General features: G+C 50.5%; 1 protein-coding gene across 1 annotated transcript in view; it reads left to right on the forward strand.

Annotated features, from left to right (window-relative positions):
• Nucleotides 1–6,551: 6,551 nt before the first annotated feature.
• The window catches only part of PTPRU (protein tyrosine phosphatase receptor type U), a 313,843-nt gene continuing 302,129 nt past the window's right edge, over nt 6,552–18,265 (forward strand). The window contains 1 exon segment of the mRNA XM_043506197.1: nt 6,552–6,788. Coding sequence (XP_043362132.1) covers nt 6,716–6,788 — 73 coding nt within the window. The 5' untranslated portion in view covers nt 6,552–6,715.

Raw genomic sequence — 18,265 nt, forward strand, 5'->3', positions numbered from 1 at the left:
GATGGATTATTATTTTTAGATGTGATTCAGCCAGTGAGTGCCTTGGGTTTTCCACGTGCCCCAGTAAATTAAACAACCTCTCTCCTACCGAGGATCGCTCGAGATGATTTACTTGGCATAAGTTCCTTAGCTCCCAGGAAAAATTTCATCTTTGAAATGAAGCCCCTTGTTGAAACTACAGTGACCAGAGCAGGGATGAGCACTAGTAGCACACCAACCGTCTCCAGCTCGGAAGGTGTGGCCTTGCAGCTGACTCCTTCTCTGTCTTCCCAGGAGAGATATAGGGGGTGAGTCGTGGGAGGAGAATCGGACCCAGGCAGCAATTCTAAACGGCAGCCCTGACATGAGGGGACTCGCTGCTGTGAGGGGCCAGAGTGATTTCCTGTCTGTGGCCTTTAGCACAGGTGTTTTGGGACTGCATCGGCGAATCTGGAGTCTGTCCTCACTGTGATGGTCCAAGTAAAACCCAGCCCTGTGCAGAGGGGCCAGCGTGAAGCCAGTGCAGTCCCACTGAAGCCTGTCCACCTGGGATTTAAATAGGCGACGTTGGCTCTCTGTGTGGGGGCGAATTTCATCCATGGTGATGACCATGAAGTCCTAGGAGGTTGGAGATTTGGTATATCATAACCCCCCTTTTACAGGTGGGGAAACTGAGGCATGGAGACGTTTAAGGCCAGGATTTTCAAAGGACTCAGTGACCAAAATTGGGCAGATTTCCCACAGGAGCTCAGCGCAGGTAGGTGGGTGTTGGGTGCTGGGGACTGATGAAAACCAGCCCTTATTTAGGTGCCTAAAGGGCAGCTGAGCCCTTGGAAAAATTGGACCCAAGCTCTTTGGAAACCTTGGACCCACATGATTTGTGTGAGGTCACAGGGAGTCTGAGGCAGAGGCGAGAAGACACAGCTTGAGGCCATGAGGCCAGGCTTCCTTTGTTAGCTGTAAGAAGAAAAGGAGTACTTGTGGCACCTTAGAGACTAACAAATTTATTAGAGCATAAGCTTTCGTGAGCTACAGCTCACTTCATCGGAAATGCATCCGATGAAGTGAGCTGTAGCTCACGAAAGCTTATGCTCTAATAAATTTGTTAGTCTCTAAGGTGCCACAAGTACTCCTTTTCTTTTTGCGAATACAGACTAACACGGCTGCTACTCTGAAATTTGTTAGCTGTGATATTCCAAGTGGCGTCCCCTTTTATCTGAGCGTGCGGCCGGGCTACTCCTGCCTCTCACGTCAGCAGTGACAGAGAAGATGCTGTGCGGGGAGCTGAGCTGCCGGATCAGCTGAAGCTGCGTCAGTCAGAAGGGAATCCAGGCGTAACCGATGGGCACACGGGGAGCAGTCACGAGGAAGGAGAAGGTGCTGGGATGTATCGCGTTCCTGACTGTAACCACCCTTCAAACAGCCCCTAACTGGGTCACTGCTGAACACTGCGTCACTGCCCTCCGAAGTGTTAGTGTTTGCTGCAGGCACTTGGGCAATCACAGTGCACAGCTCTTCACTGGCCCTTTTCCTACACAGATCTCAAAGCGCTTTACCAAGGAGAACCAACAACATTCTCACCATTATACTGATGGGGAAACTGAGGCACAGGGCAGTCTTGTGACTGGCCCAAGGTACAGAAGTGGCAGAACCAAGATGAGATTGCTGATCATCTGGGCTGGTGCCGTATGGACACTGTCCTCCTGACACTAGCCCCGGGCCCTGTGCATTGAGCCGTGCTGCCAGCAAAGGATACACTGTCCTAGGCAGAGGCAGGGAGCTTTTAACATGCCACCTGTCCTGCCTTTATTGATTTTACCACGATTTAACCAGGCTCCAAGCTCAAGGCCACGTTGTGTTAGGTGCTGTACACATGCACACGAAAAGAGACAGCACATGCTCCCGAGAGTGGACAATCTAAACAAACAAGACAGACAAATAGGGAGAGAGGGGGAAACAGAGGCACAGGGAGGCGAAGTCACTTGCCCAAGTGCACACAAAGGGCTGGGGGAGGAGCCAGGAACAACACCCAGGTCTCCTGACTCCCAGTCCAGCACATCCATGTCCGTGTTGCTGCTGGAAAGACAGCATCTTCGCCGCAGAGCTCCGGGCTAGCCGGTGGCCTGACCCCAGCACTGGCCTGGTCTCTGGTTGTGGCTTGTGCCTATGCAGCACTAAGTAGTTATGTGGAACCCTCCTGCTGGGCTGGCCTGGTGCTATGATTTTCTGAGAGGGTTTGTGGCCTGTGATGGACCTGCCCCCTCACCCCAAACAAACAAGCCCAATTTGCAAAAGTGCCAGAGCTGCTTCTCTGTGCACTGAGCAGTATATAGGGGTCAAGTGGGGAGGGACAGAACAGAAACTGGATAAAGCACCTTGTGTCTGCTGGCAGCACAAAGCAATGCAGAGGACATGGCGTGCCTCAGCAGGGCTGGGTCTTTTCCTGGTGCGTTTGCAGGTGTGAATTACACCCATAGGTTTAGCTGTCTAAACAGGGCAATCTGTCACATAGCAGCCTGGTGAACAGGAGCAAAGGACTACTCTTCTCTTCTGGGCTCAGTCAAGACACTCGTGTGTGTGGTGTGCACACCTATGTGCCCACCAGTGTGTGTTTGTGTGTCTGATTGTGTGCACCTATGTCCAGGGCTTAAATTCTCATAGAGTATTTCCCCGAGCCCACCATGGGAGGCACTGGGACTCAGGGCTTCAGCCCAACGGGTTTGAAAATATTTACCAAAGCTCTGCTCCAGACAGCTCCAGCTGAATTTAAGCCCTTCCTAGATCTTTCCTGGGTGTATGTCTGCCTGTGACTCTTTGTGTGTGTATCCACATGTATCTGTATTTGTCTCTCTGTATGTAATAGTGTGCTGTCCGTGTGTTTGTCCCTGACTGTTTGTCTATCTAGTTGCACACGCTAGTGTGTGTCCATTTGTGTGTTTGTGTCTCTGTGTGCGCTTCAGTGTTTGGTTGTGTTTGTGTGTATCTGCATTTTTGTGTTTGCCCAAGTGTGCGTGTGTCATTGTGTCTGACTGTGTGTGTGCCGGTGCCCCCCCCACTGCTGTGCATGTCTGATGGACGGTCCATGGCTTTACATGAGAATGGCCATAATGGGTCAGACCAATGGTCCATCTAGCCCAATATCTTGTCTTCAAACAGTGGCTGGTGCCAGATGCTTCAGAGGGAGTGAACAGAACAGGGCAATTATGAAGTGACCACCCCCCACTGTCTAGTCCCAGCATCTGGCAGTCAGAAGCTAAGGGACTCCCAGAGCATGGGGTTGCGTCCCTGACCATCTTGGCTAATAGTTGTTGATGGACCTATCCTCCATGAGCTTCTCTAATTCTTTTTTGAACCCAGTTATACTTTAGGCCTTTGAACATCCGCTGGCAATAAGTTCCACAGGTTGACTGTGCATTGTGTGAAGTAGTACTTCCTTTTGTTTGTTATAAACCTGCTGCCTATCTGCGGGCTGGGTGTACGCGGGTGAAACTTTCCAGTGCTGGCTTGTCCCTTTTCAATGATACTTTGTGTATTAACAATGCCAGTGCGAGTGCCCAGAACCAAGCTGCCCCTCCTGGCACTGCTCCTCCCACATGGGAGAGGAGTGCCCATTGCACAGGAAAGGCAGCTGGCCTGAGGACACTGGGATGCATTGGTGTTGCCACTTTGAGCCATGCAGGGAGTGTTATAAAGTGAGGAAGGCCTGCAGGTGCTCTGTGCTGTAACATGCTGCAGAGCTGTTTCACCCCAATGAGCCCAGTGGGATTATTCACGTGTGTCAGGGTACTCACATATGTAAGTCTTTGCAAGATTGGGACCTAAATCTGTTCCTTGATAACTGTCCCCATGGAGCAGTCCTGTCTATGTAATGCATCTCCCTCGCGCCCATCACCACAGCATCTGAGCTGCTGTGTTAGTCACCAGACAGCCGAGAAAGTGGAATACACTCAAGCAACAAACATTGGAAAACCTGCTGTTTGGGGCTCAGCCCCAACCCTCCAGCCCTCCCACGCCAGGAGACCCCAAGAGGCAGATTTCCAAAGAGCTCAGGTGCTTGGCATTCATAACTGGGGCCCGGCATCCCAAAGAGCCCCATGGCCAAGGTGCGCTCAATGGGGCGAGCAGCTCTTCCTGACATGCTGGCAGGAGAGCCAGTGGCTGGGGAGACTCCTGTTGGCCAAGTCACCAGGTGTAAAGGCTGGTGTGGGGCTGTCTGCGAACGATGTGCACCCACCTGCTCCCTAGGGGTGTGTAGTTTGGTTGTTTCTAAATGCACACTCGGAAGCAAGCTCCCTCGTACCCCCCCATTTGTAAATAACTGTCTCTATGCAGACCCACTCACCACAAACACATAATTGCTGCATTCACTCACCCTCACAAATAACCGTTCCCTGAAACCCCCACACACTGCCTCTTCTCTCACACACCCCTATTACACACACAGGCCTCCCAAACACTCACAAGCACCCTTTCCACTCACCCACCAGTGCCCTTTTCACAACTGTGTGCAGAAGCCTCGCAGTCTGTTAAAAAATGCCCACAACACAATCCCCCCTCCACTCCCGCACCAAACAGAGCAAGGCACAGCCGTAATGTTACCTACCTTTTTTTAAATCTGTTTAATTAGCTAATTTTCCACCCCATTTATCATCAGAGCCTCGGCGGCTCCACAAACGAATCACAGATTGCACTGACAGCCTGGCGCAAAAAAAACCCTGAACGTTTGGAAAATCATTTTCCTCCATCAAAGGGACCGTGGAGGATGTCAGCCCACAATGACTTTGGCATCAGTGCCCACAAATGAGCCAATCTCCCCCACTCCTTGGAGACAGCTTCTTAACCCTCCCCAGGGCTGATTCAGTCAACTCCTTGGTGCTGCCTGAGTTTGAATTAGAGACTGGATGCAGTTTGCTTTCTCCTGCCTCCCTTTTTCTTGAGAAGGGGTAGGGATTTGCTCTTTGTATTTGCCCTTTTGCTTGCTCCTAGTTATCTTGGCTTCCTTGGATCTGCATCTAATGAATACCAGTCATAGCCACACCAGGGTTTGTTTCATTTCAAGCTCTCTCTTGTCACAATGTTGGCTTGTTTATTACACCTCATGTATCATCTCCCTGAGGCCTCTTCCAGCCCACTCTCTTCACCCTCCCTTTGATCCAGAGACATATTTCTTTGCTAAGTATTATCAGAAAATATTTCTCCCACCTTCCCCCTCCACTCCCCTTAACTGCACAGCTAGACACTGCACTGGGCGCGTGAAGGTCAATGGACTGAATGGGAGGAAGTGGTAACGCTGCATCGTCTAGAACAAACCCTGCTCCAAGTCTCTGCATTCTTGGCCAAGAAGTTTCAAAGAAATGCCCCATCTACGCCCTCTTACTGAAACTTCATGCCCTGAGCCTGGCACACCGCTGTGCCAATGTGGAATTGAGCAGCTTCACACGAGCCCCATGAGGGCCCACGTGCTGTCCCTTGCAGGAGCGGGATCTTATTTATTTACTGCAACCCTAACCCTAAGTGCAGAGCTCCTTGGAGGTAGGCTGCAGTAATTTGACCCAGGGAAGCGGACACTAGATGAGACGCTGGGCAAGGCAAGTTCTCTTCCAGGTTCTGCTCCTGACCTGCTGTGTGACCTTAAGCAGTCTCTAGTTTCCTCTCAATCCGATCCAGTTAGACTGTAAGCTACTGGGGGCAGGGAGAGTCTGTTGCTATGGGTATATGCCCCACTTGGCCGACTGGTCTGAGCTGGGCCCTCTGTGGCAGACCAACGATATTAGTGTAGTATTTACTGACTGATTGCCATGTCTGCCATCCATATACCTATGTCTATGCCCTCCCCATGGAAATGAGCCCCGGTAGGCCTTCCCACCCCATAGTACAGATGGAAGAGACCTACCAAAAGCTCCCATCCCTGCCAGGACAGGATGTACTTCCCAGGTAGGGAGCGTCGCCCCTAACACTTGATCTTAGCCCAACCTCAACCTGCAAGTTTCCTGCATTTTGCCAGCTGTCTACAGCACCAAAGGATGGGAATTCCCACCCCCAGCCCGCCTGCCTGGGTCTGCCCACAAGACCTGGTGGGGAGGGTGTTTGCTAAAGCTGCCAGGCCTGGGGATGTTAGACGGATTGAGGTTACAGAGCAGGGCGGCTGGATTCTCTAGGGCAGCGGTTTTCAGCCTGTGGACCCCGCAGGCAGCTGCAGACTCTGTCTAAAGAATCCAAAGTGGGGTTTTTTTTTTTTTTTTTTAACCCACGCAAGCTGATGCCCAAATAAATCTGTTCGTCTTTAAGGTGCCACCGGACTCCTCCTTGTTTTTGCGTATCCCCACGAACAGGGCGACCCCCTCTGATACCAGACTCTGTCTAAGATTCCCCGGGGGGGGGGGGGTCCGCATCTCCATTGGAAAGGTCTTAGGGGGTCTGCAAATTGAAAAAAAAAAAGGGGGGGGGGTTTGAAAACCAGCGGGCTGGGGCTGGCAAAGCCCAGGGGCAGCCCTGGCGCTCCTCGGGCTGCCTTTGCTTTTTTCCTCCAGCAGAAGGCACCCTCTGCCTTTCCTATCCTGCCTCTTCCCTTTCCCCTCCGCTCCAGCCTGACGTCAGCTGGGTGCTCGGCTGAAGGCTCCAGTCCCGCTCCGGCTGGAATTGGGGAATGACGAGCCTCGCCCGGCCACTTCCCTCCGCGAGAGCCCGGGAACCAGCGGGGGCTAGGGCCGGACTTTCCCAGTGTATCTAATGCACCATGCCCAACGCTCGGGTTTTGATCTTCGTGTTAACCTTCCAGATCTGCTCTCTGGAAACGGAGACGCCGACAGGTCAGGATTCAGCCCCGGGTTCCCCTCGCCCTGCCCGGGGGTGTGGACGGGATCTCTCCCTCGGAGAGCTGGCTTCCCCTTTAGTCTTTCCTGCACAACTGGTTTATCTTTCGCCCCCGCCCCCGCCCCCGTTCCCGGTCCTGGGAACTTGTGGTTTGTGCAGGGAAAGGACCCCGGGGCTTTCCTGGCGGAGGGAAGCTGGGGATGGCAACTGACTCGTTTGCCCCGCAATTGACCAGCGGGCTTGGGCTGTGACTCTGGCTCGGGGCGATTTCTGCCGCCGAGCTGTGAAATCGGAGAAGTTTGTTGTTGCACCGAGTAATGATGCTGAGGAGAAACTCAAGTTAGCGGGGTTTTAACTTCTTGCCCCCCCCGTCCCCCGACCACCCCGGCTTTTCACGTTCAGGGAGTTCCCCTGGCGTGGCTGGTGGTTCACGGGGCTGGCAGGTATCTGAGATCGGCTTTCTTTCCTCTGGGCGATGTGGTTGCCTTTTTTTTTTTTTTTTTTTTTTAAAAAAAGGAAGAGAAATCCAAAAGCATGGCTCCCCTCCTGTTTGGGTTGGTAGCTTTTGTTATGGTTATTTATGATGGAGCCGGGCAGCTGCAGGTTTGAAAACAGCTTGCAAGGGAATGTTCGGCTGCTCATCGTCCAACTTGCAAATCCAGATGCAAAAGTGTTTCGCTTGAGAAGTGGGTTTTCTCTCCCCCCTCCCCCTCCACTTCTTCGGTTTTTAATTATTACCTTCCCAGCAAAACAGGATAGCTTCCCCGCCCTCCGGGATCTTCTTTTCGGTGCTACTTTTGTCCTACCGACTCGTAGCGGTGTTGTTAGGGCGGTGTGTGTGTGTGGAGGGGGGGGGGGAAGTTCTCTGGTTATGGGGAGAAAAATGCTGGAGTCTTTATTGCATCGGATTTCAGCCGCTCTCGGGGCCTGGGGTAGGGGGTTCCCGCTGGCTGAAGGCGGCGTTATCCCAGGGGGAGAGCCAGGAGCGGGGCTGCTTACAAACGCCAGACGCACTTCCCAGCAGCAGGGTAACTAGCTGGGCAACTTCCCCCTTTCCTGAGCCTCCATCGCTGGTGGCCGCGGGAGACACGACAAGCCAGACACTTTTTTTTTTTTTTTTTTTTAAACTAACCTTGATCAGGAAGAAACAGATGAACTTTGAACCCCAGTTCTGAGAGCAGAGCCACCTCTGAGTTGGGAAGGTCAAGTTTGCAAACAGATGTGGCGATGGCAGGCTTTTTGTTTGCAGTTTGCACTCTGCTGAAGACATGTTCAACAAAGATCCAGGTCCTCTCCTCTCTCCCCTCGCTAGCAGGAAGAAACTGGGAAAAATGAAAGGCCTTTAGCAAAGAAAAGGCACCGAGTGACAGTGTTGGCTTACTGCGCTCTTCTTTTAAATTGCTCATCACTGTAATATCTGGGCTGTCCAAATTAACACTTTGTTCACCACCGTTATTTATATTAATAATAATAATAATTAATAAATAATCAAATACTCATCTGGCAAAACAAGTTAATTTAAGTTGTTTATTTGAGGTGCTACATTTTTAATGCAGTTTCTCCTGCTGGAAAACTACCCTAAGGTTTTGAGGATCCAGTGCAGGTGTGAAGGTGGGACAGAGGGATAAACTGGTTTCAGCTAGAAAGCCATTTTCTCTGGGATAGGAAAGTCTCCCCATATTTTTCTTTCATTGTTGCATTTATTTAGGAGACTTAGAAACCCCTCCCTTATCCGTACCTGAGCTGACCAGTTTCCTTTGTGTGACTGCATGTACAGCCTTCACAATTTGGGGAACCCTGCTAGCTTCTGCTAATGAAGAGGATAAGGCTGGCATGTGTAGCCGGTTAGAGGCCAAATCCAGGCGTGATAATGCATGTTTGCATGTATAATTGTTCTCAGGGCATCACCCGATGGGGGGGAAACAGTCTCAGCTCCTGGCTGCATTTCATTACCCATTGCAACAGGGCGACAGTTATTCCATTTGGAACGCAGAGCTCCGAAATACTGTTGAGGATGCCAGCTGTATCCTCATCCCTGGCTGTGTCAGTCGAACGAAAGAGCAGGCAAGGTTTGCAATAGAGGTGTGCATTCTGCAGACAGGTTTAGTCTAGAGCAAGCTAATGATCCTCAACTTTATCTCTGATCCTGGCTAGTTGAAAGCTGAGGTTTGAGGCTGGGGATCTTAGAGAATTTCTGAGTCTCTCTGCTCTGGTCATTCCTGGTCTCTCTTTTACATCCCTGCCGTTAAGGTGCATTTAGGGGGCTGTGGCAGCACTTGCATAACAAACCTTATTTCTCAGGCAGTTAATAAATGTGCTGTTAAAAGAAGGAAAAGAGATTCTCAAGGCTGAAGCTTCCTGGACAAAGACTCAGCCCAGAGGCAGGCTGTTTAGAAGAGATGAGTTCAATGTAAGTGGGTGCATATACAGTGCACAGACATGTGTTGTATTTGATTATCTCCCAATTTTGGATGCTTCTGTAACTCCTGAGGATCCTTGTTTTTCTGTCTGAGATTTTGCTGGCCCTTCGTTCACATCCTGTGGCTTCAGACACATCTGGCTGGTTTTGGTCATCCTCTGACTCTGTATATGTACTTCCCCCGCCCCCCGTTCCTGTGTACTAACTGTTTTGAATGACCGTTGGGCTAGGGTTGGAAGAGGGGATGGTGCGAGGTGGGTTTCAGAGCAGACAGGATCTCTTGCCTGTTGCAGACCCTTCTGGGAAAGGCAGTGGGTTTTTGTTTGTTTGTTTGTTTTTGTTTGTCTGTCAATAGATACAAAAAACTCAGTGACCGCCCCATATTCTGCTGCGTCATAGAAATTTGATGGAGAGGACCATTAAGCCCCAGGCCTGGCCAGTGCAAGTTTACTTCCTATTGTGTGTTCATCCTGTCTTGTTTTAAACGTCCCTAGATTGGGGCTCCCACTCTCCTTCGAGGCCAGTCCACAATATAGGAGGAGTTACTGTCAGGATGTTTTCCTTCTCTTATGTTTAAATTCTCCCTTTCTTGATTCATCCCAGTACTCTTGCATCTACACCCTGTGAACTACCCTTAATAATTCCTCTCCTTCTTCTAAAAACAACAAGGAATCTGGTGCCACCTTAAAGACTAACAGATTTATTTGGGCATAACCATTCATGGGTAAAATGGGTTTTTACCCATGAATGCTTATGTCCAAATAAAAACCCATTTTACCCATGAATGGTTATGCCCAAATAAATCTGTTAGTCTTTAAGGTGCCACCAGACTCTTTGTTGTTTTTGGGGATACACACGGCAACCCCCTGATACTTGTCTCCTTCTTGTGTTTACACCGTTCAGATAGCTGTTGGTTTGTTATAACGTCCCTCCAAACCCAATCCATGGGTGGTACTTTAGAGGAGATGCACTGGCTACGTGTGGCAGAAAGGCGGGGACATTGGGTAGGTAGGGGATGCAGCACTCAACAGGTTAAAAAACGTGTAGGTGGCACCAAAATGCACAAAATCTGGAGAAGTTCAGGCGGATGCTCTATCTTCAGCCTGCACTGTGGGGCTGATGGCCATGGAGTTGTTGGATGCAAATGCCCGCTCGGAATGCAGTGATGGTTAAAATGCTGCAGTGATCCCATTGTCGGCTTTTGTGCTTTGGGTGGTTACTGTGGAAGACCTGTGTGTGTTTATACAAGGGCTGGCTCTGTTTGCATCCACATTCCAGCTGCATGTATTGTTCTGAGTATTGTGGCCATTACTAGCCATCCCCCCTTCCTCTTTTCCCACAGCACAACCAGGAAATACAACTTTAGTTGAATCACAGGGCTGTTTTTTTTTTTTTTAACTTAAAAGGAGGTGGGGGGAGGCTTGCCAAATTTTAATAGTTCTCAGAGCAAATGGACTGGGGCATAAATGTGCCAGCGGATGGGATTTTACCAGGGGAGTGGGGCTCCGGCCAGAGAACAGCTTGTGCTGCACAGTTTGGATCTCGTTTGTTTTGGCTTTAGGGCTCTGCCTCGGCCCTTTACAGAGAAGCCCGAAATCATCCAGATCCTGCAACCATTGCAACATTAAGCTCTGGGCCACCCTCCTGGACCTGATGGCAGGTTCGGGGCCTGGATTTGGATCAGGGATTGGGTTAGGATTTGGACCTACCTTTACTTCCTGTAGTGTTCAAGGGAGTTAGGAATAGGGTTTCTAGTTGACGCTCATCCCTGCAGAACAGAATGGTCAGTTGTGTCCTTGCAATGTGCACTGGTTTGTCAGCTTTCTCTCCCCTTCCCTGTAGTGTGTCTTCCTGGAGGCCTAAACCCAGAGGGGAGTGGCCTCCGGGCCAATTTGAGCGGGTTCTAATGCCTCCCGCAGGCTTTGGAACAATAACTCTCTCCTAAAGAACCCTGCTGTTAAATTTTTATACACAATTTGCTTGATAGTTTGTCTTTATTGGGATCTAATTAGAAAGAGTTTTACCAAAGAAGCATTTTTCCCTCCCCTTGGGCCACATTAAAATCAAGAAAAGTTGCTGTCTCGGAAATATGTCATTGGGCCCTGCTGGCATGGAAGCATAAACTCAACCTGCGAGGAAACTGACCTACCCTGGGAGTGGAGGAGGAATAAACAAAACAGGAGGGTCGTGGGGGCGGGGAAGGAGGGGGAATTTCACAACAGTTCAGACACGGCTTCGGCTTTCTTGGGAAATGTTTGTGGGCTTGGAGCGCTGGTTTGGTTTGAATATTAATAGTGTCAGTGAACTTTTCCAGACGTCGTAAGAATGGTGGGTGCTGTAATTAGGAGGCCTGGAGATATTTCATGTATTAATAATGATCTTCCCAAACCGAGACTTGAGGACATGGTTTTCTGCATGGCCCTTTTTTACCGGGATTATTTTTAAGGCAGTTAGTCAAGTGACCATAGAATGCCAAGGATCCTGGACAGGAGGAGCTGATGCTGCTAGTCTGGTGGCAGCTCTGTGACTATAGCCACAAGACGGGTGATGCTGCTCCCCCACCTTGCCAAGGATCAGAGCTCCACAAAGCATCTGAAGGTGGTTGGAGAAATTCCAAGCATAGTAATTTGCTGCGCCTGGATTGTAATTGAAATCTAACTCTTAATTAGTGAGCAATCAGTTTTTCAGAGGCTCTCCAGGCACTTTATAGGCACTGAGGGCCTGATCCAAAGCTCATTGACATTAAAGGAAAAACTTGTATTGATTCTGAATGGGCTCCATGTCGGGTCCGAATGCCAGAGGAATCGTGGCCTAATAAAGCAGCAGTGGGAGTCCAAAGAGCTTGATGATGGTTCTGTCTCTTGGAGTGAAAGAATGTCACTTTGGCCCAGATCCTTAAAGGTATTTAGGCACCTAAGTCCCAATAGGAGTATCAAAATACTTTTGAGGATCTGGACCTTTACCACTCTGTACCTCAGTTTCCCCATCTTTAAGTCTGGGATGTTCACCCATATCCCACAGGTGCTGTGAGCTCAGTTAATTAATGTTTGCAGAGCACTCGGAAGGGAGTTGATGGGGCTATAGAAGAGCAAAATATTGCATGGTCTGCATGGCGGGCTGAGACCGATTTTGATCATTACCCTAATTTTACAGATGGAGAAACTGAGATACAGAAAGGGGAAGGCTCAGATGCACAAAGAAATTTCGGCATGTAGGTCCCATTGATTCCAATGGGAGTTAGGTGCATAAATACCTTTGGGAATCTGGGCTGAAGTGACTTGCTCAAGGCCTCACACAGTAAGTTGGTGGTAGAGGTGGGAATGGGAACCAGGCATCCTGGCCTGAAACTATTAGACCACTCTGCCTAACAGTGAACACCATATCTGACGTGCAGTGTTCGCCTTTAAAGACAAAGAAACCTGCATGCGATCTGCACACTGGTTAGTTGATTTCACTGGTGGCCACTGGCCATAAAATGATGACCTGTAATACTGGAGAGCATTACTGGGGATGATAGATCACTGAACCATGAAGTAGCTGGGACTCCCAGCAGCCCTCCCCTTGCTCTCTAAGAAATGATCAGGGGGTGGAAAGGAAAGGAACGTGTCCAGCTTTTGCCGAGGCTCCTGTTGCAAAGAGAACCATGCTGTGGCTGGGTGGCGAGGCGCGGGAAATATCACTGTGAACTTGTCATTGGGATAACTGGCCTGTTATTGTGGTGGGCTTACAGGGCTGCTCTCAGGCTTTCTGCCAGAATCCACTGGTGAGTGTGGAAGAGCTAGGGAGCTGCCTGCACGTACTGCTGCTCCTAGGACTTGATTTTGAGAGGGGCTGAGCACTTTCCACTCATTGCAGGCTGGGCACCTCCCAGGGTGATTATTAATTATTAGTAGCACCTAGAGGCCTTACATGAGGATCAGGACCACATTGTGCTTGGCCCTGTACACACACACACACACACACGCACACACACACTCTGAGAGTCCCTTCCCTGAAGCGCTTAAAATCTGAATAGATGAGACAGACCAAGGAGGGAGAAACTGAGGCACAGAATGTTGAAGTGACTTGCTAAAGGTCACCCAGAAGGTTGGTGACAGAGCCAGGAACAGACCCCAAGTCTCTCGATTCTCAGTGCAGTGCTCTACCCACTGGACCATGCTACCCCTCACCCAAAGAGGCATGAAGGACTGGGTCTGTACTGCAGCGTCTGGCGGCAGAGAACAGCAAAGCCCAATTAATGCAGCTGGATTGCCTTTTTTCTGTGCAGTGTCTCTTCCTCCCACTGTTTCAGGCACTGTTTCAGTTCTCCAGTGTGTGTATGCAGATTTATTTTGCCAGATTACTAAACTCCAATAATCACATCTATAATCCACCGCTGCCTGTAATGGGCTCATAAAAGGATAATAATGGGGGATTTGTATCCTTACCATTGTTTACAGCGAGACGACGACGTCAGCTCAACACAAGAGGTAGAAAAGGGTTTTTATTATAGACTCTTTGCGGAGTGTAACGTGCGTGCATGTGTGTGTGTGTACACGCTTCAAACGAAACTGTCCAAAGCCTGGAGGAGGGCAGATCTGCATATGGCCAGAAGCAGGAAATGCATCTGAATCTGGTTTGGTGAAGTGCTGTGTAAATGGATGGCACTGTTTATGTGCTGGGAAATGGAGAGGACGTACGGTGGCCTAGATTATTTCAGATTGGAAAGAGATGAAGGCAAGACATATAGTGCTCCAGTCTAGACGACAGGACTCGGGGCAGGGAGCGGGCTATACCTGGCTCCCGTGTACCCCTGAATAGTCACTTCCCCTCTTGGTGCATCAGTTTCCCAATCTGTACAATGAAATGAATGGCACTTGCCAGCCTCTGCCAATTGCTTTCTACAGGTGCCGAGCTGCCGTGAAGGTGCAACAGGACCATTCTTATCTTGGTTACGCTGGTGTAAATCCAGAGGAACTTCACTGATGTTAGAGGAGTTACTCTGGGCATAGGCACCGACTCTTGGGTGCTCCAGGGTTCAAGCACCCCTGGGAAAAAAATAGGGGGTGCTCAGCACCCACTGGCTACAGCTGTTCGGCATTGCCACTGATCAGCTGTTTGGTGGCTGGCGGGTGGGTGGGAGCCTCAGGGGAGGGGGTGGAGTTGGGGCAGGGCCTTGGGGCGGACTAAAATGATGTGCCTTATTCCCCTGCTCACTCCCTCAAAATCCTGCTGTGAATTTGAAGGCTTATTAAGTCCTCTTGTGGGATACATTGATTTCCTTAAGTTCCCTTGGCTTCCTGCCCCTCAGGGCTCTGCTCCTTGGCTGGCCGGATTGGGATCTGTCCCACCTCTGCCTGTGTGGACGGAGCTGTTCCCCTGTTGGTGTCAGGCTGGTTCTCGCCCTGTGCGTTTGGGGCTGGTAAAATTCCAGTCAGCTGCTGTGCAGTGGGGTTTTGGAACATGTGACGCTTGGCAGGCAGAAAAATATCTGCTCTGGAGCTGGCTCTTGACTCTGTTGTTAGAAGTTTTCTTGGCAGGCTCAGCCGGCTGCCCAGATATGACAAGAGATGTCCCAAACAGGACGGGGGAAGATGGAACCAGCTACAGCTGTAAATCCCTCCATTAGACGAGGCCTAGAAGCTGCCTCTAGTTAAGGGACGGTGAAAGGTGATGGGAGCTGCTGCAAATGGCTCCTCTGTAGTGTTCTTCCTGTAGCCTGAAAGCTTCTGCTGGGAAGGGTTATCCCGCTTGCTTAGCATTCGGCACTGCCATATGGGAGACCTGGATTTGATTACTGGTCCCAGCTTGAGTGATGCTGGGTGGGGCCTGTGGGGGATCAGGAGCGCATCTTTTCTCCCCCCTCTGGGCCTCACAGCATGTATCTTGTGTTTTTTGCCAGAGGCTCTCAGAATGCAGGAATCGTCTTGCAGCACCCCAGCAAAGCAGACTGGAGTTGTTCATTACCCCATTTTACAAGTGAGGGAAACTGAGGCCCAGAGGCCTCACTTGGGATTGGAATGAATCTGTGGCAGAGCCAGAAATAGAACCCAGGAGACCTACATTCTCCATCTGTCCTCTCTAAACACTAGAAGACTCTACTCCTTCCCCAGAGCTAGGAATAGAACCCAGGCATCCTGACTCCCATTCCCCCAGCTCCTTCCCTTTAGAGCACATTGTAATTCTTGCTATTCATTAAAATTTTACAAATTTTTGTAGGCAGTTTAGTCACTGTATTGCGTTTAGGACAGCAAGTGCCCATGGAGAGATCTTCGGAAGGGGATTGTAAAGCTGGGGAGATTAATTTTGAATTCAAAGGGACTCTCCAGTGAGCCCCTCCGGTCTGCTAAGGAGCATTGTTCATTGACTCGAAAGGACAGTGGTGGCTGCGATGGGGGTTTAAGGAGGAAGGAAACTGATTCAAGTGTAGCTTAGAATCAAAAGTAGTCAGGTAGTAGACTTTAAACCTGCCTTGGATTTTGGGCAGGCATTGGATTAGTACCATAAGATCTGCTCAGTTGGGACCACTTGCAGCGCACCATATGATTGCTCCTCTCCTTTCTTTGGCTATTTGAGCAGCAGAGACATAGTTAACAGTGTGGACCTTTTTAAATTGGCATCATTATATTTCAGAGTCAATGCTCCACTGCGATGAATAGGAGCACCTTCCACCCTTCTCGGGGCTCTTTTCTGAGGCTGTCTGCAGGTACGGGCAGATGCTGCTGCAGTGCTTTACCTCTGGCTCACATCTGGAAATACACCTTTGCAGCCTTAAGGGGCAGAGACGTATGTTTTCTTTAAATGAAACCTTAGCTGCTGGAGTGCAAGGAGGTAGCCTGGAGGAGCAATACCCTGGATCGCTGAACCACTGAAAACTGGCCTCTGACTCAGCCCCTGCATTAGGGAACTGGTAAAGGCAATCGCACCTCTGGTCAGCCAGTTTGAATGCCTGCAATCCAAACCTCTGCTCAGGGTGGGGGAGAACATGCCCTTATGGAGGGCTGCATAGCGCCAATCATTTGCTTTTCTGCTCCCTAACTGGTGGGTCGGCGGAGAGGGCAGGAATGAAAGCCTGAAATGAAGCCTATACTCAGCCATTTAGACGCGGTGGGCTGGTTTCTGGTCTTGGCTGGTCGGTGTATCTGCGGAGTCACCCCATGAGTTTCAGGAGGGTTACTCTGGATTTTCACAGGATGGAATGAGATCAGAATCTGCCTCTTGGCTAGCGGCTGCCAGGCAGGATCGCTGAGCTTTAGAGATTGTTTGTTTGCAGAGAACGTGACATGCTGCAGTGGCAGTTGGAACTTGGAGGCAGCAGGTGTCCTATGCAGGGTTATAATTGCATGGCGCTTCCCCCTCCCCGAGTTGTGCTATGGTTCGTATAAAAACATAAACCCAACCAAAGGTTGCAAATCTCTCATTCTCCTGAATAGCTTTGATAGATCCCCTGAAACTTCGTTGATCGCCAAATAAGAAATACAGCGGTTGTTAGTGTCCCTCCTCCCTGCGCTCCCAGTGTTTTGCATTACCAGCCCGGGTGCTCTTTTGACAGCTGAATTGTTTGTACTCCTGTCTCCAGGCACACGGTAATGCAGTGGGCCTGTCAGCTGCTGGAGTTGCACAATACACTCCTGGCATAATTACCCAGAAGCCGTTCACACTTGAATTTGACTGCATTAGCTGAAATTAGCAAATACAATATTTTGGTTTGTAGCTTTCATTGACAAATAGATCTCCTCCCTCCCCTGCCCCCATCCCAATCTTTTCTGTGCATTGTCCTCTGCTTATGTTGCCTGCTGGCTGCCCTGAGCACGCAGGAGCTGTTCCTGGAATAATTCTGCCGTGTGTGGGACTAGCGTTTAGAGGTCCGGGGGGCGGCTCTGATACTGGGCACCAGTACAGCAGCTTAGATAACACAAACGTCTCTCTTCCCAGCTCCGAGTGAGTGTTGTTTCCTCTGGTCGTTAGGAGGACTGGGAACTAGGGGTGGGTTCTTATCCTGAGTCTGCCACTGACCTGTGGTATAACCTTTGGCAAGTCGCTTCAACGCTCTGGGCCTCTTTCCCCTCTCACTCGCGTGTAGACTTAAAGCTCTTCAGGGCAGGGGCTGTCTCTCATGGTGTATACGTACTGTACTTAGTACAGTGGGGCCCCTATCTTGGTTGAAGCCTCTAGGCACTATTGTGATAGAACAATACACGATCATTCGTATCCAACCGGTGTTTGTATGTGTTCTAGGGGGGCGCCCTGGCTCAGAGCCGCTCCACATCAGCTGCTGCTGTTGCAGTGTCTATTTGCTCCCTTTGCCAGCGTCTCCCTTGCCGCTTGCGTGTATCAAGTCCTTGACTTGTGTGCGTGTGTTTGAGGATCAGGCCCTTGCTGTGGGACCTGTCGGAAAGGACCAGTCTGGCAGCTGCCGCTTGAGTGTTCTGGCCCCTTTGATAGCGCTAGCGTTGTTTGCAGGTCACAGCCCAGAGTGCCTGGGTTATTGTGGCCTCCGTCCTGACCCCCCCCCAAGCCAGCTGCGCCCCCTCACTGTGCTGGGGCAGTTCTATTGTCTGGGCTGAGTGAGTTGGAAACGCCCAGCGAACACATTCCCTTTGTCAGGCCCAGCTCTGGGATTGGGATCAGAAAGTATCTGCTTGGCTCTGACCTGCCCCCGACGCGCCTTCTCAACCGTCACCCGCAGGGTCTTCATCAGAGCGCCGGAGCATGAAAGCTGATCCCAAAGCAAGCCGCAGCAGTGTCCGCTCGGGGAACGAGAGATGGGGCTGGATCGGGACCTTCCCCAAGTAGGGCTCCGGATCCCAAGCTGGCAGCCCTGTCTCTACATAGAGCATTTGGGGTGGGCACCGTGCTACAACCCTCCGGTACTGGGAATAGATCCCAACTCTGGGTTATTTAGGGGGTAGCTGTGTCTTCAGATGCAGGTGGGCCAAAGTCAGCAACTTCTGTGCTCTCTGTCTCCAGGGCTGGGCCCCCTGGTTTTGTAAATCCTAAATTCAAAGCTCTCTCCCCCGCCCTCCAGGCCTGTGAGGCTGGCAAGCCCCTAGCCAGTGATCTCCACTGCCACAT

This window comes from Dermochelys coriacea, chromosome 19 (assembly GCF_009764565.3).
Source record: "Dermochelys coriacea isolate rDerCor1 chromosome 19, rDerCor1.pri.v4, whole genome shotgun sequence".
NCBI lineage: Eukaryota > Metazoa > Chordata > Testudines > Dermochelyidae > Dermochelys > Dermochelys coriacea.